This window comes from Lutjanus erythropterus, chromosome 11, assembly GCF_056507025.1.
Source record: "Lutjanus erythropterus isolate fLutEry1 chromosome 11, fLutEry1.hap2, whole genome shotgun sequence".
NCBI classification, from domain to species: domain Eukaryota; kingdom Metazoa; phylum Chordata; class Actinopteri; order Lutjaniformes; family Lutjanidae; genus Lutjanus; species Lutjanus erythropterus.
The window spans coordinates 4,585,570-4,611,882 of NC_139327.1; the positions used below are offsets into that span (position 1 = coordinate 4,585,570).

A 26,313-nucleotide genomic window follows, 5' to 3' on the forward strand; every position below is an offset into this window, starting at 1 on the left:
ATATGCACAACGTTGAGGGCCGCCAGTCACCCAGCATCACACTAATTAGTTGATAAAGAATTAAGTGGACCTTGAAATTGAAATTGGAAAGAAAAAATGAAATCTAACCACTTTTTCCTCCCTCCATTACAAAGTTCCCTTCCTCTTCTTGTCATTTCTCCTTCCCAGCCTCAAGCAGGAACAGACATCATGGGATTATAATTCTAGTGGCGGTTGGTGTTTAGAGATTCCAGCTACGTCTGTATTTTACATAGGTTTCAATGTTAACAAGGGCACGGCTGCTCACGAGAAATTTGCTTTGTTTCAGATTCCAGTGCTTGTGTCAGCTAATGAAGTGATCTGATGATATTCAGGCACTGAATATATGATAAGTTCGTCATTAAAAAGCCGATAAGATATGCCATTTGCAAAGGTAAATTAAATTACAGCACTCACATGAGAAGTGTTGAAATTGAATACAACCCAAGCAGTTATGACATGAGAATGCATACATAATTTTCCTCATTTATGATTTACCTTTTTTGTTTTTTTGCAGTGTGACACCGAGAGTGACCAAGATGACAAGGTAAGCCAACCATTCACTGTGATCTTTCATATACTGTTAATTGTGCTTGGATCATTTCAGGCATCCTTTATCAGCTTTCAGTAAGATTCAAATATTACATTTTCTTAAAGGCTGAGAATTTAATGTAATTAGAATTAAACATCCTGTTAATAACTATGAGAAAGACTTAATTAGCTGCGCATTAATTATAAATGACTTAATGATGTGCAAAATCTAAATCGAACTGTTCTGGGTTTTTAGGATTTAGATGACATTTAAATGAGACTGCTGTGACAGCCAGGGTTGAGGGTGCAGGCTTTCTTTTGCTTAAAGCCTAGCACTGACAAGCATATCTTCAGTGTGAAGTATAGTGCCTGTGACAGTATCCAATGCCATATCTATCATCTGTCTATCTTCCTATCTGTCTGTCTATCTTTTTGCCTATCTGCCTGTCTGTTTTTGAGACACTCACTTTTGCTAATTGGAAGCAACAGAATCTCTATAATTATGTATTAGGTATTTCTTATTTCTATTCCTATAATCTCAATCAACACCTCCTACTGTCAAGATTTATAGCATCTTCCTGTGGTGTAACACCGTCCTATATTTGCTAAAAGCTGCATGGTTTCAGTTTTTGTTGCCTGTTACAGTTCCAGTTTTACAACAAATGTTTGAAAACCAAACATTGGCATTCACCAATAAACATTAAGGAACAGTGTTCACTGGTCAGATTAGTTTTATAGGCCTAACCAAAGTTTGACCTGATGGTGGCGATACAGTAAATATCGTGGCAGCATCAGATTTAAGAAGTTTCAAGAGGTGTCTGCATGAATAGTGGACCAGGGGATACAGTACAGTTCACTCATTTGAAAGTTTGTGCTGATGGCAGTGCTTGAGGGAAGGTTGTAGTGTCACCTACATTGCTAGTTCTTGTCATCTTGGGTGTAAAAGCACACACCAGATTTCACACATTCAGAAAATGAGTATTAGAGATACTTAGTCATAAGCAAAGCAAAAGGACACAGATGGTGGTAATTGGTAGGAAGAATAGGAATACAAATATTAGAAATAAAACAAGGTTAAAAAGCTACAGAGAGCTGAGCAAGAAAACAGTTGTGTTGATAAAAAGGGTAAAAACGTGCACGTAAATACAGATGATGTTTTGGTGAGGCTAATGTTGTATACTCTCATTTTCAATTTTGAAGATGTCAGTTCACTGGTCAATCTGGTAGACCAACCAAGTCGGTTTTATCTAATAATATAAAATTTGTGTTTCCGTGACCTTTGCTGACCTCCCCAGAAAAAAAAAACTCGGCACCATCTAGTGGACTGAAAAGGCATTTTATTATTCTATTACCAAAACATTTAATTCATATTTGCAATATTTTTAATTTATGCATTAAAAGATAGATACTTGGCTTCCTTGTATCGATGCACTACTGCTATGCAAAATATCACAATACTATGTTGTATAGATTCCCCCCACCCTTACCGACCCTATACCTGTACTGTTTGTTGGTCTTAGTTGTATTTTTTAATAATGTCTGACTTATTTTGGTTAAAGCAAAACTTATCCGTTACAATATCTAAGTGTTTTTAAATATCTGTAATTTTATTTTTAGCCATCTTTATATTATTCATTGCAGCTCCATTTGTATTATCCAGGTATTCACAGTGTGAGTCCACCTCACAGATTGTGAGAGCAGCCATATTATCCCACGACTTCTAACTAGAGATCTAGATCCACTCTAATGATTTAGTAATACCATTTGCTTGTGGTGTTTAGACTGTGCAGCAAATTGAGTCATTACTCAGTGTTGTCGATTTAAATTGCTCCTGTCTCTGTGGCAATTCCTTTTTGTTTCAGGAAGAGAGAGAGAGCATGGTAAGCTGTAATCCCCCCAGTGACTGTATTAATTCACCCTGGCTCACGTTACACTCCTGATGAACAGCGCCAACTACACCTTCCTGTCATTGATTAATTGTGTGTTAAAGTAACAGAGGAGTGAATTAGTAAATAGCGGACCCCTATGACAGGAGTTGACTCGTGTTCTTCCGCAGTGTGAGGGAGTAATTGGAGCTCCCACTCAACACTTTTACCCCTCCTCAGTCCACGTCACCTCTGCCACTATCTGCTCCTGCCAGGCGCCGGGCACACTACGCCCACTGTCACTGTTGTCATTTGCATTCTGTGGGCGACGCAGTCTACTTTACAACACCGCAGCAGAGGAGGACGTGGGAGAGCAGAGTCGTTTTAATGGGTCAAATGTATTCAGATGAGGACAAACGTGGCTTATTTAGTTTCCCTTCAAAAGCAGGAAATGGAAAAAGTGTTCCCAGGAGAAATCATGTTCCGCCTGGTGTAGAAGGCCTCTGCCGTGTCGGCGGGAGCTGCCAGACTCTGATAAGAGACAGCTATTCGCATCTCAGAGTATGTGCGCACACAATCCCGCTCGTGTGTTTGTGTGAGTGTGTGTGTCTGCATGTGTTGGAAACTGTCAGAGCATTTGCTCATTATAAAGTGACCTGTAGGACGGGCCTTCTCCAACATGACATGTTAATGGCATAGTGGGAGACAGGTAGGAGGCAGGCTCACTGCAGTCACTCGTCACACAACACTGGTGTTATTAGCTCTATATGTGTTATCATTAGCTTCTCTGGTAAGGCCCCCATTACCAGCGGTCTTCCTTTCTCTCTGTTGGCATGAAGCAGTCCAGTCAGAGTTAGACAATGAGAAGGGAAAAGTAAATAATTCTGCTTTAAAGGTCTATACCATTTATGAAAATGTGACAGAAATCCTTCTGTATGCATGTTAAATATTTTTGATGATTAATGTAGTTGACTGTGTGTCTTGTGTTTCCAGTGTATGGTATGACTCGGCTTGGCTCGGCTCATTCTTTTTTTGTTTTCCATCATGAAAAGTTGTGGGTAATAGAGGGTGTGAGCTGATGTCAGACTGAATGGCAAAACATCCTGCAACAGGGTTGACTTTATATCGGGAACCTGCAAAACTGAGAGTAAAACAATCAGCTCATTTAAGGCAATTTGACTCGACAGTGATCCCTACAACCCAAAGCAAAGAAGACATACAAAAGCCTGGATGTTGGGTTTGAATTATTGCATCAAGGTGAGATTTATTAGTGAATCTAAAGTAACAAGGGCACCAAAGGATATTCTGGTTGTATGTGGACAGGTCTGTACAGATATTTGAATTTTCTAACATTGGAGAGACATGTTCTTATGTAGCTGTGTTGAAGATGCCCGATGTGTGATTATTGTCTGGAATATAAATGAAATATGCTCAATATTTAATTCATAAGTAACATTAGTCAACACAGTATATAACTTGATGTATGATTTTACTCAAAAACCCAACATACCTGACACAAAACCACATTTCGGTGCCTGGATTCCAGTTGTTCCTGTGAATTGCAGCATCCTGTTTGCTTCTCTTTTCTTTAGCTGTAAAAAGATTGCCCTGATCTTTTGTTGAATCTCTTTGTCAATCACACAACAGCTCTTTCTCATTTTAGAAGTTTTTTTGTGCTTTTGTGGCATTAAAGTTGAAAGCTAACACTGACACTCAATGTCTTTTTGCCACTCAGCAGGTGTAACTGCAGTGACTGCCTACTGTGACATCATATATATACCCTCTATACCTGCTACCTGGTACTTTTGTTTGTATCACCTCAAGTTTTTAAACGAGTTGAGCCAATATTAAAAATATTGGAGTGAAAACATTGCAGATCACTGATTGGTCAGAGAATCATCACTAGAGTCCTAGAGAACCTGAGTCGTCTTGTTGTCTGCACTCTGATATAGGATTTCCCAATCTCTTTGTTTTTTTGGCTGTCTTTTGTCGTGCTGCATTCAGCCTTTTCTGAAACAAAGTGTTTCTCCTTGCTGTGACCCATCCCTTTGACATCCTCCATTGTTCCTGTGTTTGTTTGTTTATGTCACCTTGAAGATCATGCCACAGAAGTTTCATGAGGTGTTGCTATCATGATTAGCTAAGAATCCTGTATATGTTGAGGGTAGAGGTGTGAGGAAATATTGAAACGCTTGAGTATCGTGATTTTGTGGTATGTGATACTATGATTCTCAAAACCACTATTGTGATATTTTGATACATGCAATGATTTGTGGCAGTGTGTTGTGATCTATGTCATTATCTGTCTTCACTGTCTGTTTGCCTTTAAACTCTGATTTTATATATATAGTAATGTGTTCTATATACTGTGACAGTTAGATTAAAAGAATACTAATTCATCAGTTTATTGCAATATATCGCAATATGTTGAATCGTAGCTGCTGTAATGTGATAGGTATCATACATCGACAGGTTCTTGCCAATACACAGCCCTAGTTTAGGGGTTACAATCTGCATTGGAAACCAGCATCAGCAGTAGTAAACAAAAGTGAGTCAAGTAGAGCTGAAACCTACCATGCAGTGGAAACATGGCTTTTGTGCATATGTCAAATTGAAGTCATGCATTTGTGCCTCACTATTGACTGCTCATTTCAGTCTTATTATGTTGCAAGTGTGAAATGGGATGATTTGCCTTCTTTTCATCCTATACTGTACAGTGGGCCACTTAGGATTCATGTGGTCTCTAAATTGGCAGTGGAATGAAAGCAAAAGCGCACGCTAAGGGGCCAAAAACCTCCTCTCAAAGCTTTTGCTGGCAAGGATGACCACGTTTGTCTGTTGCTATCATGTGGTTTGGCTCGTCTTCCACTCCTGAAACACAGTCAATCAGCAAAATGTGCTCTTCCACTCATCCACTCCGCACTCTATCCTTTCGGTGGATCTGGGCAGGATCAGGTGGTCATTTTTATTGGGTCCAGACAGGACTGGCCTGTTCATTTGGAGCAGCTTGTTCCCAGTTACGATGCTCCGCTTTACTGGCAGGAAAGCACATTGAAAAGAGCTCCATAGCCTCAGGTGTCTGTCATGTGCATCCACCAAAGCACCAATAACATTGCTTGTTTCATGGTGTAGTTAACACCAACAGGTTTTCCACCATCTGAGACCTTTTAGGTGGACTGTGAAACACCCCCCTTACGCTTGGCATGGTCCAGAGCTCTGAAAAACCTCTCTAAATCTGTAGCACATGTACAACAAAATACTTTTTACAAATGTAAATGCACCCTGCCTCTTTAAATTTAGTTTTTCTTTTCAAAAATGTATGCACAGAAACATTCACTCAACATAATCTTTTTTGATTAGCAGCAAATTTCTGCACCTTGTCTTTGCAGTCTTTGTAATATTGTCAAGAGCGCTCAGGCACTCACTCTGTCTGGGCTTGCTAATGCTTAAGTGATTTTTGCTAGTAAGTGGCACCTTGAAACTGCCAGTCAAACATTTTAGTATGAATATCTGCAAGTGCTCAAGTGCTTTTTCCAGCTTAACTGTTCATCAGTCGTGTTACTTAGGCCTTTTGTGAAGACAATGACTCTGTGCTGTAATCTGCAGGACTTTATCACTCTGTAGCTTTTTTATTTCTCCTTCCCTCGCCTCTGGGCTTTTTTTTTATAGAGGCCACACCTTTCCTAAGTGTTATTTACTCGCTCTATCAGCAGCCACAAGCTGTAAATGCCATTTTGAAAATGCTTTGCGTCTTATTAATGGCCATGCAACGGAGTGCTGTAATTTGCTGTGCTTTGCTCTTATTGGAGGCGAGGGATCTAAGTGGGTGCTTTAGAGCAGCCGAGAGAACCTGTTTGTCCTTGACATAAAATAAAGATCTGAACTGGTAATATATTTGCTGTTTCTCTTCCTTTATTGTTTTGCTGTGTTTGCCCTCAGGCAATTACAGCAGAAGAGTCGAGTTTCTCAATCACTCGGCAGCACTGTACATAAAACCATTTTATATCCTCCCCCTCCCCCCCACCGAACCCTCCCTCTTTCCACCGCAGTGGGAAGGATGAGTAATAAAAAGGAGAGAGCAACTTGTCAGCGTTAAAAGATTATGTGTTTTGCCCCCTCCAAAGGAAGAGAGTAGTGTTTACAGGCTTGAGTGGGTGCTCGCTAGGCCGAGGCTGAGGCTGATTGCACTAGAGTACCCTGTCAGCCAGTGATTTGTCATGTACTTTATCATCCTTGTCACTCTGCAGAGCGTTGTCATAGGTAACGTTCCCGCCTGCCCCCTCCCCCCTCTGTGCTTTGTACCCAGTCAGTGTAGGAAATTTGTATTTACTTTGGGGGAGTGTAATTTGTTCCTCATGGATAATATGACCCTTAGCGGAGCCGGATCACGGGTTAGTTGAAGTGATATTTTCCGGTAATGGTAGTCGTACATCATGGCTGTCAGGCCGGGTTAGGAGGCGAGCACATTACAGCTCCATTTTAGCACTGCAGGCATCTGGGATTATTTTCCATAACCAAGTATGACATGACCGCTCTGCGGAGTGCATTAAATTTTTACTAGCTTTTTTCCCTCCCCCGGCAACTTCTGTGGCTTTTCCCCCGGTCTGGGTCTTGAGGCTGCCACAGTGATGGATACCCCCAGAGTCCCAGTAGCCCTGGCCAAGGTTAGCGGGTGTCAGAGACCTACACCGCTCCCCTCCATCCAATAACCGGCAAATCCCTGCTCCCTCTGAGGCGCGTGCACACAGGCCCACACCTCATCGTCACAGCCAACACCGAGCCTCCACTCACCATCACACACACATAGATACAAAGAAAAGGAACACGCATATTTCCCTTTGAGAAGTCATTTAAGAAGTCAGTATACTAAGTTAAAAAATGATTACGCCTCGAGTTTACAGACAGACAGATGGACATTTGGACACTTGGATAAAACGACCCCATCTTCTCTTCCATGAATAAAAATCGTCTTTTCACATGGCAGTGCTTGTTACGGCAAACAGTGTGGCGCTCCTGAGCTATTGATTGCTTTCCTTTGCTTTTCTATTCTTTCCTACTCTTCTCTTTTCTCCCCATTTTGATTCCTCTCTCCTTGGCAGCAAGGTCAGCAGTGTAAATGCCACCTCTTGCCATTGACAAATGGTCGCCCCCCTGTCTGATAATCAGCAGGGTCTCAGAGGTGGACGAGCAGGCGGAGCTCATTAGGGCGCCACAGATGAGAAATTAATGTGGAGATTCCAGGCCTGGCAGAGAGTCACGCTGATGGGCCCGGGGTGGGGGGAGGAGGGGCGTGTAGGGGGTGGAGGTAGGAGGGGGTGGATGGATGGACCCTGTCTGATGGATGACCAGGTCAGCAGGCAGCAACACTCCCCAGACAGTCCCACACATACACGAACATACGCACACCCACATGCCTGTCCTCCCGGTGAAACCTCCCCCTCTCCTTCCCCTCGCCCAACCTCCCTTGTAGTGCAGCTCATCCCACCCCTCCACCCAGCAATACAGTAATGACACTGCATAGCATAAGGCTACAGGAGGGTCAGAGGAATGACATTTCTCCCCCCAACTGACATGCTGGTAATTGAATGGAAGCGGCCTAATTGACACAAATTTTCACATCCCTTTTTCCTCAGAAATAAGAAGGGGACATAAGGTGAGAATGTCAGTCTGTCAATGTGCTGAACAGGTTATTTATATATTCTCTGTCTGTGATATTCCCCTGCCAACAGATTGCATCTTGTTTTTTCTTAATTTACACTCGTTACACCAGTGCTGGGAATTTGCCCTCGCGTGTTGATATGTTACACTGTGGATGTGATTTGTATTCATACTGCTTAGGTTTATTCTGAGATATTTGGGTGCAGTTTGCTTAAAGCTACCTCACCTGCTTTCTGGAACATATCACCACTCTCAGGCAGAGACTAATATTTTTTTTCAAGCCCCTAAATTTAGTGGCCAAAGTACATTTTTGGTGGTTCAAATGTAAACTTTTATAAAAACATACAGAAAAGGCAACTTAACGTAGCCTCCCTTAACTGTGACACTGTGTTGTCACTTTTCCTATGAATTATGATGTGGTGTGTTTCCTGAAGGTATTGTTTCAGATGAAAAATCAGACAGACTTCTCACCTGGTTGAAGAAACTGGCAACACACATTACGTCCTTAGATGTGTCATATTTTAGCCACTTAAACTCCTGCTTCCATTCACTCACAAAATTTCAGTGCTATCCTTTTGGGCCTCTAGTTCGTCTGTAAGGATCTAACTAGACGGTGAAGTACTGTTCGCTGTTTTTGTAGAATGTGGAACTAAAGGGTACAAAGGAATCGGGATGATTGTGGAACTGTAATGTTGTGTTGGCAAAGGCTCACAGTATGGAGATAAAACTTAGTGGCCACACAGCCCCCCCCACGTGAATTATTGGGTGGCAACAGAGTACTTTTTGTGGTCATGGGCCATTGGGCCATGGTTAATATTGAGCCCTGACTCTAATTATTTCGAGCACAAGCACCACATATACAAAAGTACTAGACAGTGTTACACGAGAGAAGCCTTGAGGAGCTGTGGTGTTGAACTGGGAGTCAGCAGGCTGGCTTCCCTCTGGGGCTTTGACCCTCCTCCATCCTCCTCTGACTGTACATTCACTGTGACCCATTTACAGTAGCTAGCTCTAGAGCTTAAACCTCCCTCATCACCCAAGCAGGTACAGTAAATCCTCATTCTGTCAAAGCACAACTCCACTTGCTAACATGTGGACTATAATCAACATGTCATCAATGTTGTGTTTGTACCATCTGTTGTCCATTCTAGCTTTTATAGTTTACAACAGAGTAAAAAACAGACCTGCCTGACAAAAAGATTGCTGTCATGCATATGATAAAAATAAAGAATGGAAGATCACCATGGATGGTGATGATGATTTTTTCTTTCATTTAATTCTAGTTTTACAGTTTCCATGAAACACAAACTCACTATTTGCATAATTGCATAAAATTGGCATTCAGTCTTCATGCAGAAACAGTTCATGTCTGATAAGGCTTCTACGAATTCAAAAGGCATCATGTTGCCTTGTATTTATCAGACATGTCTGAGTTTATATGAGACCTTTCCCAGGCACTTCAGGATTATGTAAACTTTAACTGTGGTATGTGCCTGTTAAATATTTGTTGAATGGTCTAAAGAATCCAAGTTGTTAAATTCGTGGTTGAAGTGTTTGGACCCACGCTGATTACATTGACACAGCCGTACTGTGATTATTTTTTGTAAAGGAGCAGACACTTAAATACACCTTTATTCAAAAGCAAGAGGAATGCAATCTAAAACTTTTCTGCATTCATCAAAGGTTGCACTATTGCTGTTTAGAATCCCTCCTGATGATTTTTGATGGCTTCCTGCGTGGCGGTTTTGGTGCTGAAACACAGGATTGTCGAGGTTTGACTCTTACCTTGAGACGTGATATTATACAAGCCCTAATGTGTTACACTTGCCTCTAGAGTGCTCAACCTCACCATTCATTTATGGCCAACAATAAAAAGTAATAATGCACACGTTTGAATAGGACAAGGTTGCCAAGTCCTTGAAATTGAATGGAGGAAAAAAAACAGTCGCAGCAGTGAATCATGTTTCAAAGGCAATGATTCAATTCCCAGCGCAAGCTGAGAACACAGGGAATGGAAAATAATTCAATCAGCAACAAAAACCATAAATATGCTGTTTGACTGAGATGTTCGCTCCTGTGGAAAGAAAAAGCCATTTCCATCTTTCCTGACCTGGAAAAGAAAAATGTCTCAGTCAAATTGTGTACATATATCAAAGACTTTATGAGATTGGCCTCATACAGAGAGTCTTTGGAGTGGAAAGAAAACCACTGTTAAAAAATGTTATGTCCAGTATATATATTGAAAAAAGTATGAGTATAAAAGCAGATATTTTCCACTGTTGAAGTTGTGCACATGTAATATAAGAATTAGTTGTCTTCTTGCGGCAAGACTCTTTTATCAATAGGATATAGAAGGCATGGCATATTATTCTTGGTAAGTGATTGAACTCTTTTCAGAGCCATCTGTTAAGCACATCATTAGCTCTCCCCATATTTCTAATAATGTCACCAAGGTTGGTTTAGCAGCACTGCTAAATTTGGCCTAAGCTCTAAGCCAGAAATAACACTCATGCTGCCAAAACATGTTGAGTCGAACTAAATTACATAAATATTTTATACCGTTGACCTGTGAATAATGAACTTACTCCATGTGGTGCCATTTGTCAGGTGCAGTGACAGAAACCAAACGGAGGGCTGCTGGGTAGAAGAGTGTGCTGTGGCGTACTGTGTATGTAGAACCTTCTGGGTCATGTTAGGCCGGTGGATTTGTGGCCGATCAAGAGTGAGCAGCACCCCGGCTCCTCGGGTGTCTGTCCTCATCTCTATTTATGAGGCAGTGTTGCCAGTTACCGGTCTTTAATAATGCATGGAGTAAGACCTTGGGTTCAAATCAGTGTCTCTGGAAACAGGCCGCTTATGAAAAAAAAAAAATTGGTTGTTGTTATGCAGAAAAGCCTTCACAGCGCCTATCTTTTTTTCTCTCACACACTCTCTCTTCATCCCTCACTGTCTCTCTGTCTGCCCTCTCTCCCTGCTGAGAGTGAGCTCTCCAACACGCCAAGGTTAAACTTTCTCACTGCGCTCGGCGGATGTCAGTCAAGGCCCGGCTCACCTGCACATAAGCCCCCCCAGCAACTGGGCCAGTGACTCTCACACAAACCCTCTGCCCCCTCATTGCCCTTTTGTCAAGCCAATGATTTCTGCAGGCAAGTTGCTTCAGAATTGACTGGCTCCTGGCTCTCTGTCTTTCCGATCTCCACAGCAACCTCAGCTCACCCATAGAAAATGGTTTTATCCCTGCAGCCAAGGCAGGATTTCTCTATCTGAGATTTGTCAGATGGTGAAAGCAAACTGAGTGCACTGAACACAAAGACGGTTAATTATACCAAATTAACTGGGCAGCAGACTATAATGCGGTGTATGGCAGAGATAATGCACACAAACAGTTTCTCACATTCTCGCAGTTTTGTTTGAATTGATATTTGAGCTTCACTGTGTTCCTGTTCGACCTCCTGCTTGTGGAGTTGGCAATCAATCAGTAATAGCCTCTAGATTAAAAGTCCAGTGTGTAAAATTTATGGGAATTTATTATCAGAATATGGCTGATATTATATTTACAAGTATGTTTTCATTAGTGTGTAATCATCTGAAAATAAGATTGAATGGGCCTCTTTCACGAACAGTGTGTACGCACAGATTTGTGCTTAAACTGTGCGTACAAATGTTTTAGGCACAAATCTAATATTTTCTTACATGTATTTGTTCGTACTCTGAGAACAAATGTAGAACTGCCTCAGACCAGGCATACGCCTTAGAAAATGTTGAAACACCCTTTGTAACTAAATATAAAGCATATCAGAACTGCCATCATTAAAAAAAACCTGTAACTGAAGTCTTAGAAGTGTTTTTATGGTTTGATTTATTTGATTTTATTTTCATTGTTTTTAGAAGCTTATTATAAATGTTATGATTATGTGGTTTTATGTCAAGCACTTTTGTTGCATTTTATGAATGTATTGTGCTAGATTATTTATTATTATTGTTATTATTATTATTAAGTTACAATGATTTCACCCCTTCCTCCATGATCCAAATGTATTTCCTTATATAGAGAAAAGGAGGCGTGTCAGTATGCAGATTGCAGGCAGCGACTACAAGCCTGTCAATGTAGATCAGGGGTGTCAAACTCATTTTGGTTCAGGGGCCACATACAGCTCAATTTGATCTCAAGTGGGCCGGACCAGTAAAATTAAAGCATAGTCTATCGATTATTCTGCCAAGTAATCATATAAGAAATATTGCACTTTCTGCATTTTTTTCTATTACATTACTTTTGCTTTATTTAAGAACAATCATAATAAAGAAAAAATAAGACAGGTCTATTAAATGAACAACTATAAATTGCTAAAGTAAAAATACTCAGTAAAGTAACTTTATTTTTACTGTAGATTTACTTTTACTGGTATTACTTTACTTTCTACTTGTTTGTACAAAGGTAAAAGTAAAGGTAGTAATGTCTGCAGACACCACAAACAGAAGATGGAACTAACTCTTTTAACTGAAACAGTCACCAGAATGTTTTGTTCACATGTTAAAATCACAACATTTTTCTTCTGGAGCAGGACAGATGCTCCCAGACCCCCAACAGGGGACTGGTTTACCAACATGCCACCTTTTTCTCCTCTTATGAGTTTGCAGGTCTGTATTTAGTCATCAAAAAATAACGACAAGAATACCATTAAAGTACAACATCAGCAATAAAAATGCTGATTTCTCAAAAAAGTAAACAGTAACATGCAAGATTTTTAAATTGTAATTAGGTATTTTTACATTGTGGTATTAGTGTTTTTACCTAAGTAAAGAATCTGAGTATTTTTTTCATCACAGCAGGTCAGTGATCAGTGTTTCAGTGACTCTCTGTGGATCAGTGAATAGTTTTATTTATGGCGGCCCGCCACATTAAAAACATCAGCACCACGACATGATTTTCTGTTTTTTTCTGCTTTTTTTCGTGTCTAGAAGGTAACTCTTTATTTGCACAACTCTTGTGAGATTTGTGTCCGTTATTTCTACTAAAATAATCAAACTCACGCGATCTTTCGCGGGTCTAGGGTTCCCTTCTAGACACGACCCTCTGTCTCTCTGTCAAACTCATGACAGCAGATTGTCTGTAAACAGCACGATGTTACACTCTGCAGAGTTTAGACTATTTGTGTGGACACCCAGGTTTGGTTTGTCACCAACTTTGGCATTTTTATTTTTTAATCAGTCCGAGAGGACGAAGGCATCAGTGATTGATTAGTGATCAGTCTGCCCTCCTCTCCTCCCTCACCTGTTCACTCTGCTGTGAGAAGATCTGAAAGTTTCTCACAGAGAAACACAGACTCTCCTGTTTTACGTATAGGCCTCCTTATACAGTTTTTTCATTTTATAAGTGCATCTGGTCGGTGTTGATGTCATAGTTTCTGTTGTAATAAACTCCGTCATTAACAACAGTCTCCTCCACACGCAGCTTCTCTGCTGCTGTGAAAACTGAATCGCGGGTGGATTCATATGTAGGGAAAAGCCCAGAATTTGAGTTAGGTTTAGTCTTTTTGTCTTTATAAAACATCCTGCTGATGAAGAAAGTCAACAGATCAGATACAGACAGGGTCAGAGAATCACACTGACCTCCTCTGTGTGTCTGTACTGTACGTGTGTGTATGGAGGAGCTGCATTGATGCAGAGAGGAGAGATGATGCCGTATGATAATAAATTACATCAAAATTTAAATGTCGGCACTCATCAATACTCTGGTCTTTAACAACCCCCACATGCCAAACACAGTATGCTGTACAGTTGTTTGGATTTAAACGGATTTTAGTAATCAAATTACTCGAATTACTCCAGGAATCGTTTCAACCCTAAAATGAATGTCTTCTTTGTAATTTTCTCACTTTGCAAAGTTATCCCACAGGCTGGACTGGACCCTCTGGTGGGCCGGTTTTGGCCTGTGGGCTGTACGCTGATGTAGAATGATTCCAATTCGCTAACATACACATGGTGGTACGAACAAACCTGGCCGGTGCGCTTGTTTCATGAATCAGACAGTGACTTTGTGTGGGAACTTATTTTGTGCACACAGTAAGAATATTTCTACGCATATGTTAGTGAATGAGGCCCATTGTGTTTTCATTCCCTTAGAATGAGCCACTTATATCTACAGAGGTAGTGGGGAGGTCGCCATGTTGAACCAGAAACCAAACCCTGGCTCTGGAGAGGGCTTTTTGTTAGTTTCTGTAGTTTTCCCTACACACTTGAAAGGTGAGGGTGAGGCGAGCAGGATCAAGTTGGCTGCAATATACAAATCCATCGCTAGATGACATTAAATCCTTCACAGTGGACATCGGCTAGCATTTTTTAGTTGTGGATGAGATTTTTCCAGGAAATAATATGCTAAATGCAACAACACTGACTAATGACTGTGTCATGTAAATCAGCTTTTGGCTGGACTAGAATAGCCTTCTAAGGATATTTTGACGAACAATATTTGTCGTCATGGACATGAGATAGATTATTATACACCACAGAAATGTATTGGATAAGTCTCACAAGCAAATAACTGCTGTACAGGACCATATCCCTAATCTCCTGCTGTGTAAGCCACCAGAGGCAGTGAGTCACGACAGAAGAGGATCCTAAATGAGGGAAATAGAGAACAGGCTTGTCAGAATGACAACGCTGTCCCAGCATGCATGGCGGCAGCCACAAACAATCCTAATGACATCAGGGGCTCTGAGAAGGGGCTGTACGCAGTCAGCTCCTGGGCTCAGGCCGGTCCCCTTCCCCCCCACATCCTTCCCTTGCAACCACCACACTGCTTGTTAGAGGCAGTGTAATTAGGTGGCTGAGCTTGTTGCAAGTAGCCCAGGTCACAGAGGCATGTCCAACCCTTGTCCTGATTGCTCCTTGGGGAATTATTGACAAAACACAAGGAGCATTGCATGTTGGGCTCTAATTATGTGTACAAGACATACCCGGCCCCGGGGAAATTAAATGAAATTCCCCAGCTTGATGGGTCCTCCACACTCATGGGATCCATTCTGTTTCTTATTAAGCTCAGCCATTGTCTGCCTTTATGAGGCTGCTGTGTCGAGCTAGGCACCAGCTAAATGCTTTGAGTGTCTCTCTTTTCACAGTGGCAATACATCAATGGCTCATGGTGGAAAATTGCCTGTCGATTGTGATCTACACTGAAAAGAGTGTAAGCAGTAAAGCAGCAAATGTATTTAACTAATGCTCACTAATATAGTAAATATAGGGTGTGAAATGGAACACCTGCATGGTGTTTCAATGTGTAATCAGTTTCTTGTCACTGCAGCATGGTCTGGACACATCCAAACACCTCTGCTCTAATTCCCCTGGCCCAGATACTGGACAGGAATTGATAGTCTCCTGCTTGTGCAAATGAAGTGATAAGGGGTCTCACCCAGATTACACAAGGCCTAAGTGGTGCTGAGAAAGCTTATGGAGATGAATGAATTCATGAGGCTGCCTGACAGATTCTTAAGAAGCAATGTAATAAGGGATAAATCAAACAGCTACCATTTTGCCTCTGAATGATTTCAAATTAAAGCTGAGGGAGATGGCAGACCTCCCGGGAGCCAGCGAACTTAAGTATAGAACTGTGGCTGACCCTTATGTATATTTCTCTATCATTTGAACACCCTAATGGCTAATGTAAAAAAAAGGCTGCATAAGTAGTAAATACTCTATTCCTTTTGATTCAGCACAGTGGGATGTTAGCTGTCTTTGAATTACCCAACTGTGGGGGCAGACCCAATCCGAGAGGTCTGCCCACGGATCATTCTTACCACCATTAATAATTGAGTGTATTATGTTGTAAGATTGTGGATCATCCAGGACTATTTTGGAGAAATCTATTATCTCTAGCTCTAATAGCTGTAGCTGTGCCTAGGGCTGGGCAGTATGGCACAAAATTTTTATTATGTTATCATTTAAAGCACAGACGGTAACAGTAAATGTCAAGGTTTATTAATTTTTCTTAAAATTTCAATATAAATGCTTCTGAAGGGTTAAAGGTATAGCAACTAAATGGCAGCAATTACTGTACTTAACTGTATCACTAGGTCATATTTCAAGTAGTACATAAGTATTTTAAAAACATTTAACGATTTAAATTTTAACTTTAACAAGAATAATGAAAACAAAACCTTTCTCAAGGAGTACCACCACTTGTAACCACTATATGTATATATATATATATATATAAATATATATAACATTCCAGTACTCTGATCTGCAGTAAGATTAAGACATCAAGAAACATGAACATAGTATTGTTGTAATTTAATATTATTTTATTCAACTGAAAGGCATTTTTGATATCTTTACTGTAGAGTGCCTATTTCTGATGCAAAACAAAATCTTTCACTTTCTTAACATTTTTTTCAGTTTATTATTTCTCAATGATTGATGATATGGAATAAAGAATGAGGATGTAGAAATATGTTTATCAATTGATTATAAGCTAATATTAAATTAACTCAATGCTTTGTACCTACAACAATTGTATTGTCAATGAATGTTGAAAAAACATGAGCTCTTTCTGTCTTCGATCTGAATGCAGATACAGATAATTATGCTGGTTGAACAGATACAGATAAAAATGAACAAAATCTGTATGTAGGCTGTTCAGGTTAGGTTGTCACATATCATTCGATTTGCAAAGCTTCAACATTATTGGTTCTTTATCGGTACTTTTAATGTTTTGGTGTAATTTATTATCACGCTGCAGCCACAGTGGTGACAGAGTTGAATGTGCGCTGAGTGGAAGGAAAGGTGAGCACTGAAGTTGTCATTATGAATAAATGAATAAATGGATACTGCGGAAGCCTACTGGTGGAGACAGTGAAGTGACCAAAGTGAAGATAACTTAAGGTAGATAGAAAGTAATATTTTAATCTCCTCTGTCTGTAGCCTCTCCTCCACCACCACTGTTTTACCCAGCAGTCATTTCTTCACTTCAAAACAAAGCAGCGTGGCTTCTCACATTTTCCAGATGATTAGCTGACACAGTCTGATGACGATGAATCTTGAGACAACTGTTCAAGCAAAGTGAAGGCTCTACCAGTCATCACAGTGAGGTAAAAACTCACACCATAAGGTAAATTCATACCACTGTACTTTCTACACCATTTCTTCCATCCACCCCCAGCTGACCCTCACTGTTATGTAGAAAGTAATTGAGCCATGGCTGCTACAGTATGTGTGGAAAAAACATTACAAAACCAAAGTAAATACCATCCGGCATGTGTCAAGGCTACCAACAACTTACTGAGCATCATTATATGGCTCTTTACATCCAGCACACACAATTAGGTCAGATCTTCCTCTACAATACTCTGGAGACCCATGTTGCCCTCTGTGATTGTTCTTCAGTGATTGCTCGTATGAAAGTTTGTACAAGCTGATGCCAAAGCATCAGATAAACACAGGCCTTTATGAAACCAGAGTCATACATGAAAATGTCAGGTCACCTCACTGATATGGCTTGCATCTCAACGACACATAAGTCCCTGGTCAATTAAACATGGGCAGAGCGAGCGCCGTATCATCCAATTCCACCCAGCCCCACATGCCCCGTGGTTATGCAGACAGCCAGCTCCCTAGTACAGTGAGCACACACACTCTGAAAATGTTACCAAGACCAGCATTCAGAGAATAATTGGCAGAAGATGCAGATGTGCTGGCTGCCGCGCTCCGAGGCCAGAGAAAGGAATATGATGTGTTTCGAATGGCAAGTGGAGGTGAGTCATACCGACGCTGCTGGCCATAATGATATTTCTGCTTGGCAAAGCTACACAACCAGGGGAGGGAGGCGGAAAGAATGTCAGCGTGCAAACTGATGTGTGGATGGCATTTGGTGTTAGCTGTCATGCGTCGGCTCGAGTTATGTGATTTAGCATCTACAGTCGCAGCCCAGACACCAATTTCATGATGTTAATCAGCGCCAGGCAGCATCCAGTCCACGTCTTTCCTCCCTTTTCTAAATCCGCCTCCTCCTCTTCGTACATAGAGACATGTCATGAGAGTGTGCACGAGCATGTGTGCCAGCTCACAAAGTCGTAGGCATACAGTTCTAAATAACAAAGCAAAAGACATGTGCCCTTTGGGTGGTGAGATAGCTCATTACCTATGAGCGACCTTCCATCTGCACTCATGGCTGCTCTGGGAGCCATTATGATTATGATGGAAATCTCACAAGCCATTACTGGGAGACAGCACAGGGCTCACTGCAGACACACTAATGGACTCATTTGTAATTGGGAGAGAGGGAAATGACTCTGTGAGCTAGCAGTGGCTTTGTTTGATGGAGTATGGAGGAGCGCATACTAGATTTGACAAATGAAAACGGGGTTAGTTGTCTGTGTGAACTTAACTGCTGTGATTCCTTGATCACCGCACACATGCTCACACACACATACAAACACCATCCTCCCTCTCTTGTGTCCAGCAGTGACTTCGCTCCCAGGAGTCTGTTCATGCTCTCTTTTGATGGGGGAGTCAAGCTTTAGGGTTTGACGATCAATCTTTAAAACCCACAGGACGTGTAGGAAGAGTTATTAAAGAATACATTTCTGAGAGGTGATAATAGTGTTGAAATTGACTGGTTGGGGTTGGGTAGGAGATGTGTCACCCCCTAAATTTTGGGTTTAATAGTAAAACTCACGCTGATCCCTCAGCAAGTTATTCAGTCATGAGTAGGGGACAAGAGCACAAGCGGAAACCTCAGAGAGATTTAAGTGCACAGCTTTGTTGGTGCTCTGTTGGTTGTACTTGTTCGGGTAATTTATCTGCGACTATATGTGAAATCCATATTGATCCACTCTCACTGTATACAGAGACACTGTGGAGAATTCTTCACCTCATAACGTATCTCTTTCCTCACAGTTTATTTCAGCAACATCTGGGGAGTAAACTGCTGAGGTTTATTTTCTATTTCTCATTATTTTAATTAGCTGAGATTCCTTGTTTTCTATTTGCATTGTCCCCACAGCGTTACTCCACGCATTGGTTATGATTTGCTTGTTATGCCCCAATTCCAGGAGGATTAGAATAACCATAAGTGCTATTGTGGAAAAACATTAGCTCAGCATGTGTTTACAACAATAACAATAAATGCTTTAAAAATGGAGAAAAATGTCTCCCTTTTAAAACTAGTGCTGGACTGATAACACAGAGTTTGCCAAGGAATAGTTTTAGCAAAATGTTTTGAGAAATGGCCACACAAATAAAAAATAAACATATTGGATATGCAAGGAATTAACACAAAAACAAGAACACCTATGTAGAATAAACATCTCTAACTCCTGAAATACAGTGGATTTCACGTAAGAACATTTTTTTATTCTTTTCTTACCTTCCTCTTACTTTTTTCATACTAAGTGCTCCTACAAACATGCCTTGTCAGGTTCAGCAAATGCTGGTAACTTCAGGTGAAGGAAAAATGGGAGGAAAAATGAGAGTTAATTCCACCTAAATGCACATATTTAGTCTCATTTATGGATTACACTAAATATCCTATATTGTTTTCCTGATGAGAGGAAATAAAAACAAGGACATGACCTGTTAATTCAACCTAAATAAGTTATTTATGATTTATAAAGTATTGAACATATTTATATGTTTTCAGTAACATGTATCAAACTAATATAAGGTGATGTGGAAATGGCAGTAAAAATGGTCAGGAACATTCAAGATTTATTGATAAGGCATATGTAAATTTGGTCACAATGGTTTGTCATTTTTATAAAGTGGGTCCCCAGACAAAAAGTTTGGCAAACACTGGTGTAAATGATCCATCTGTGCATATTTGAGTCCATGTGCATGAGACTTGTAAATTAGCATAATTAGGGTCCCAGTAATACCATATAAGGCTATGCTTCCTGCCCCAGTGTTCATTCATGGAAATGGCATCAAATAGTAAAAAAAAGAACTTTAAAATCTGAGATTTTAACAGCAGCAGCAGTGGAATGAAGGGAACTAAAGCCAAGAACTGGAAAAACGAGTGCTGAAATAAAGAAGAACTATCTCTATGAAAATGGCTTCAAAGACAAAAAAAAAAACACCTCACAACAGATCAGTGACTGCAACAGGAGGTCAAGGAGGTGTTTCCATCATGGTAATATTGAATAGGTAAGACAGAAATAAGTGAGGATGTTCCCATGTTCCCATTCATAAATCTGCCTGTGGCAATGATACAACATTAAATTAGTGATGCTAGGCTTTATGCGTAAATTGACAATTTAAATGTTTTTTTGTTTTTTTTTAACTCAAAATATCTTCAAGCTAATAAATACATAGTCAGTTAAAAATATATACCAGCAGACTGACTGCACATAACTCCTATGACAGGTCTGGACCACTTGTCAGTCATGTTATACACTTAGCTAACTTTATAAGCTATTGCTAAATAGCTGACATAAGCAGAGGCATTTTACTTACCGGTCTAGAAACATTGCAAGCTCAGCATCAATCTTTATCTCTTGACTAGTCACGAGCTGTCTCCAGCTTTGGAGAGCAATCATAATGTTACTCTTCTCTTGCATCCGTTTGTTTCACTTTTATTCTTTGCTACCAAACATGTTTTCTTGCCCATTACTTTATCATCCTCTCATGTTGAGGGCAGACTGGATGTCACTGTGACTCACTGTCACCTCTTAAGGTACAAAAAGGTATTATGAGATAGGATGGTCCAAAGCCAGCTGATTAGCGTGCTGATCTCTGGAGATATTAGTGCATCACAATACATAAACGACCTGGACATAACATTGAAACTGTCTTTCATTATGTGAAATTCTTACATGTCGCTCCTTTAATAAAAGACAAGAGGAAAATGCCTGACTCACCATGTTTTTACATGAGCCAAAATTTATTTTCACTGACATTAACTGATAGTTTAACAATGTTGTGTTTTTAAACACCTCAGTATGAAAAGAGACCAGGTGAGCTACTGCATAATGCATGAAATTCTGCATGGCAGTGTGACTGTGTTGTTAGCCCACATCCTATTTATTAAACCAACAGGACATTTAACTACATGTTTATACAAGGAAGCTCCCTCAGCAGGAGCCTGACGGGGACGAATCAGAGAGAGAGAGAGATGGGAGGGAGGTGGTGGAGTGGGGGGTAATAAGATTGCCCTGACCTGGGTGATTTATAGATTCATTTGTGTGCTTGTTTAGGAACCTGATCTGCATTATTCATGTCCACAGAGGAGCAGTACTGAGGACATTAGCTGGTTAACCCCTGCTCAGGTTAGGCCACATTATTTTAATGGCCATTGCGAGGGCAGGCCTCTCAGCCTCATTGTCAGACTGAGAGAGGGAGAGGAGGAGGGAGGAAGAAGACGAGCACAGCTCATTTATTCCAACCAAAGAGCTATCTCCCCTACACAGAGAACAGGTGGGGCCGGGGCATTATTATTCAATTATGTCTGTTAACGGTAAACAATGCACAGCGCTTTAACGCTCACAAGAGAAGGATAATTGGTAACCGAATGCCTGGCGACTTTTGACTGCCACGCGTTCCATTATTTATGTTGCACGCCACCTGTCATGCATATGGTGCGGCTGCAGCATCCCATGTTTTCTGCGCATGTAATTACTACTCATGTTTGTAATGATCATGCCTTGTAGCCATAAAATAGACAGCACCGGCTTTGACACGAGGCCACATTTATCATCATCTATGTAGATTGATGTGACAGTTATTAGTGACACACCAGCCTCCTCACGTGAAGCTGCCACAGGAAAAAATATAACAGCATCAGTTTAATTTTGATGTTGTGTGCCTTTCAGCTTAGTGTCTTTGTGGGTTAACTGTTTTCGTTTTGAACAAATTTTCATCATCCTTGTATTTCAGCAATCTTTGTTTAAAGGGCAGGTACATTTTTTTTTTTTTTTTATTGAGGTTTTAATATCATTCTGTAGCTTCCCAGTGGTGTATTCAAATCTGAATGATCAAATGGACATGAAGACAAGTATGTCTTCATGTCCAAATGCTATTTTCCCAAGACATTTTAAATGTTTTACTTGCAAGCTGGTGTGGGAGTTGTCACAATACCAGAATTTTTAACTTCGATACAATACTAATATAACAAAATGATACTCAATGCCTCCTTCGATACCACAGCATGAAGAAAAATGACTGAGCTTTGGTACTTTCAATACTATGTAATGTTAGTATTGTATTGACACTTTTGACAACCTCAGTTGCTACTTATAAACACCCTAGGTTTGGAGAGAATGACAGCACTGAAAATCTGTAAAAGAACACAGATGCAGTTGCCCTTTTAACGCTTGTTTTGTGGCATTACAAATCATATCAATAATCAGTAGTTTCTCTGTAGTGTGAATTAATTAATTGTCCTACTATCTATTTCACTATAATATTCAAAATGCTGCCATAAGGGACATGTTAGTGCCTATCCTGTGCTTCTACTAAGTATTATAGGATCACTTTAGTGTTACAAATGACACACACAACACACACCAGTTTAAGGAAGAATGAGATATGATAGTTTTCTCTCCGTCTTCCTGGTGAGGATGATCCACCTCTTTCTGTGCTTTTTTCTCTCCTCTCTCTGGGGAGAATGCCATCATGCATAAAGAAAGACACGGAGAGCGGCAGCAGCATATGTCTGCCGCGGTGGATGCGGCGCTGACAGGCCGAGCTTATCGTCTCTGCAGCTCTTCACTACAAGCGTGATTACCGCTGACAGCTCCGACTGCTGATAAAAGCGGGAACATTAAAGAAAACAGAAGAGCCGCACAGTCGACGCACCAGTGTTTCTTCTCATCAAGCCCCCGCCCGCCGCCTCCCCATCCCAAACACCACCTCCACCAGTGCTCCAGCAGCTCCCTCAATTCCTCGTCTTCCCTGTACCCCACGCCAGGGTGTCAGAGCTGTCGAGAGCGGGAAGTGACATCACAAGAATTTGCCAGCAGTCTCGAGGCTCATCATGTCAGCGGCAGCCTGTCTTGTGTCAGGCTTCCCCCAGGCAAGCTGTGATCCAGCCCTCGTCTCTGCACATCAAGACTCCTCGCCGAGGAGGGGAGGGAAGGAGGGAGAGAAAAAATTAACAGAATGTTTTTCCATCTTGTTAACTGACAGCATCGTTTGTTAGAGCGCTGTCTCAGCAAGCGGAGTGTGTGGAAGGGTTTCAGATTGGCAGAGGGAAGAATTGGCAAGTGAAAGCATGGTGAATTATTGAGTTTGGATGAGGTGTCAGAGCTACTGCGTTGCTTTGCGTGGGTTTCCAGAAAGCATCTGAGGTGTGATAGGAGAACAAGCGTGGAGGAGTGCTTGATTAAAAAGCTGCGAAGATCGCGGGGCATGGTTTTCTTGGGCTGGTCAGAATATTTGTGTTTGTCTGTCTGTATATGTGTGCATACTGTATATAATTACTTTGAATATCCAAGTTCAAGAAAATTGTGCAAAAGCTGTTCGTTGTTCCTTCCAGAACTACTTTCTAGTCTGCCAGAGTGAGACACTGCTTCACGACTCATGGAAAATCTGCTCTATCTCCTGGGTAAATCTCCATCTCCCAGATCTGGCCCTCTGTCAGCTCATTTGGACAGAGAGAGGGGCTGCCTCGGCAAAGAATGCTTTTGATTCTCTTTTCATTTATTTGAACTGATCTGCTGTGATTAAGAGCTCCGTGTCTCATTATTCTCTTTTGGAGAGAAGCGGGGCATTGCTTTTTGCCAAAATATTTGAATGATTAGGGCCCAGGCACGGGCCATGCCAAAGCGACGGGAAGCATTCACTCTGCTTATTAGATTCACTTAAATGCTGTTGTAAATCATCGCTGCCAGTGCATGCTGCCAGGCCCAGGCTCTAGTTCGAGAAGCTTCCACTGCCAATGCCAGAGCACAGTGTAGAGCCACTAGAGGCAGCTGAGGCTGTTGGTCTGTGCTGCTGTTTGTTTTAGCTCGGCCTCTTTATGCAGCAAAATGGTTGTTTGACCAGTTTTGGATTCATTTCCCAGATGAAAATGCAATTAATCAAGCAGCTGTGAGACGTGGGTGAGTTTGAGAAAGCTGATCCTGTTGAAGAGAGGTTGAAACCACCAGACAGCAGCTGGAGATGATTTCTGTCTCCGAGCTGTAATTTCTGAAGACATGAGCAACGATGACTTCAACTTGAAGGCACGGAAACATTTATGAGTACCAGGATGCTGTTGTTTAGTCGATCCAGATCTGTCATATAAGAAACAATTGAAGTGTTAAATGTGAATGTGGCAGATCATGATCTGTGTGATTGTGGCCCTGTGACAGAACAAGTATGATTAGCACTACAGCTAAACCTGAGTGTTATTCTATTGTTCTGTTAAATTTAAGATCGCAGAGTGAGAGAAAAGTGGAAAGAACGGCAGCTTGCTGAGCACTCAAAGAAAAATACCAGCTTTGGTCTTTCAAAATACCCCTGGAAGCTCAATCAGGCCTTCAATTTTGGCACATTGTCAAGAAGCAAATGCAACAAATCAGAACATATTGTTCCTCAGGGGGCGTAATAAGAGCCTTTGAACCATGAGCTCCACAGCTCTGCTGATGCCCTCTTGGTGACAAACTGACTCCATCACTTTCTTACTCATATTACCCCAGTCAGCCTCCGTCATGAAAGGCCCTCTGTAGTAATATGGTAGTCCTGTTTGTCTTTTAGTGACTTCCTTAACAAATAACATGAAGGATGTGTCATCTGCCTGTCTTGCTGAGGTAAAGGTCAGCATGTGAGGACAGGAGAAACATGTGGGGGATTTCCTCAGCCCTGAATGGCCTATAAACACTCACCACTGGCTTTGGCTCCTGCACAGCATGCTTTTCAATAAATGCTGTGGTGCAAAGGAGGACAAATGAGGATCATGAGGTGTGACTGGGGCTGGGGAGGTGGGGGTGGAAGAGAAGGAAGAGGAGGGAAGGGGACAGGCAATTTAACAGCGGCTGTGACTCGGGAGGAGGGGGGAGATGTATGGCGCCCAGCCAGCAGAGCAGTGGAAAACAGTGGTCCAGACTAATGATCCACAGCCTGATCGTTATGGCCCCCACAGAAAGGATGGGCACAAGGCGCAGTTCCCTGGAAATCAATTCCCAGGAAGCACATGAGTACTAGTTGTAAATCATGGCGGTATGGAAGGATGGATGGAAGGCACTGGGGATGAAAGGAGAAGGTGGTTGTAGAAGAGGCGAATGGGCAGAGGGGGAGCTTTGGGGTGGATAGATAGAGCATGAAGGGGGAACTCTTTCGATCATAAACCCTGAAGGCAAAATTACTTGTGCCTCTCCTCCCCTGCCCCCAACCCAGCAAAAGCAAACCAATGATGTGGCAGTTCCAGCGTCTTGCCCCTCAGCCACCCCTCTGCGTGATGGCTCCATTGGAGGTTGAGGCTAAGGTTTAGAAAAGTGTTCTCAAATTGATTTATATCCCTCAGAAGAGCCCCATCAATCCTAATATGAAACTAATGAAATCATTGGGTGTTGAGGGGAGAAGTGCAGGTGTGCGTGCAGGCATTCGTGCGTGTGTATGTGTTTGTGTGTGGCGGTTGTGGTGGTGGGGTAGAAGTCACTTTAGAAACATATCATGATAAAGAAGGCATTGATCAAGGGGAGTCCAATGATGACAAATGCCGCAGCTCTTGAGATAAACAGCCTAAAGCAACAGTAATGTGATTCAGTTCTATCAGCCAGCGTGTCTTCAAGGCTGCCTTGAATGAGAGTGGTTGGTCGATAGGTTTCCCTTTAATTTATGCTTTGTAATAAATGTTTTATTTTACACTTTAAAGTAATAAAATAAAACACCTTAAAATATTTTAAAGGACCATACAAATGTTTTTGTCCATCAACCATAAATTGTCTGCTATAAATCATGAAAAGTAACTGGTGAAATTGTTTAATATTTTTAGTCAGAACAACATTTATCCAACAATTTTCGCTTAAAACATATTTCTAACATTCTGTTTTATTTTAAAGGAGCAGTGTGTCAGATTTAATGGCATGTTGCAGGGAGGCCGCAGATTTAAACCAGCTACTTGTCTCACCTTCCCCTTTTAAGCATTAGCTACTGTGGAAATATTGTGGCCCCCATGGAAGAGGAACTGTGCTCTCTACAGATATAAAGGGCTCATTCTAAGGTGATGAAAACACCCTGATTTTTATTTGCAGGTTGTTATACACTAAAGAAAACATAGTTCTGAATATTAGATTTTACCAATAGGTCTCCTAAATCTTACACTGGACCT

General features: G+C 41.3%; 1 protein-coding gene across 13 annotated transcripts in view; it reads left to right on the plus strand.

The window, feature by feature from the left end:
• Nucleotides 1-26,313, plus strand: part of auts2a (activator of transcription and developmental regulator AUTS2 a) — a 373,611-nt gene that overhangs the window by 249,396 nt on the left and 97,902 nt on the right. For 12 of the 13 annotated variants that reach the window (XM_084730512.1, XM_084730516.1, XM_084730515.1 and 9 more), the window contains one exon: nucleotides 536-565. In XM_084730512.1, coding sequence (XP_084586638.1) covers nucleotides 536-565 — 30 coding nt within the window. Of the gene's footprint in view, nucleotides 1-535; nucleotides 566-2,756; nucleotides 2,976-26,313 lie in introns of those variants that run through there. The other variant, XM_084730525.1, reaches the window with a different exon arrangement.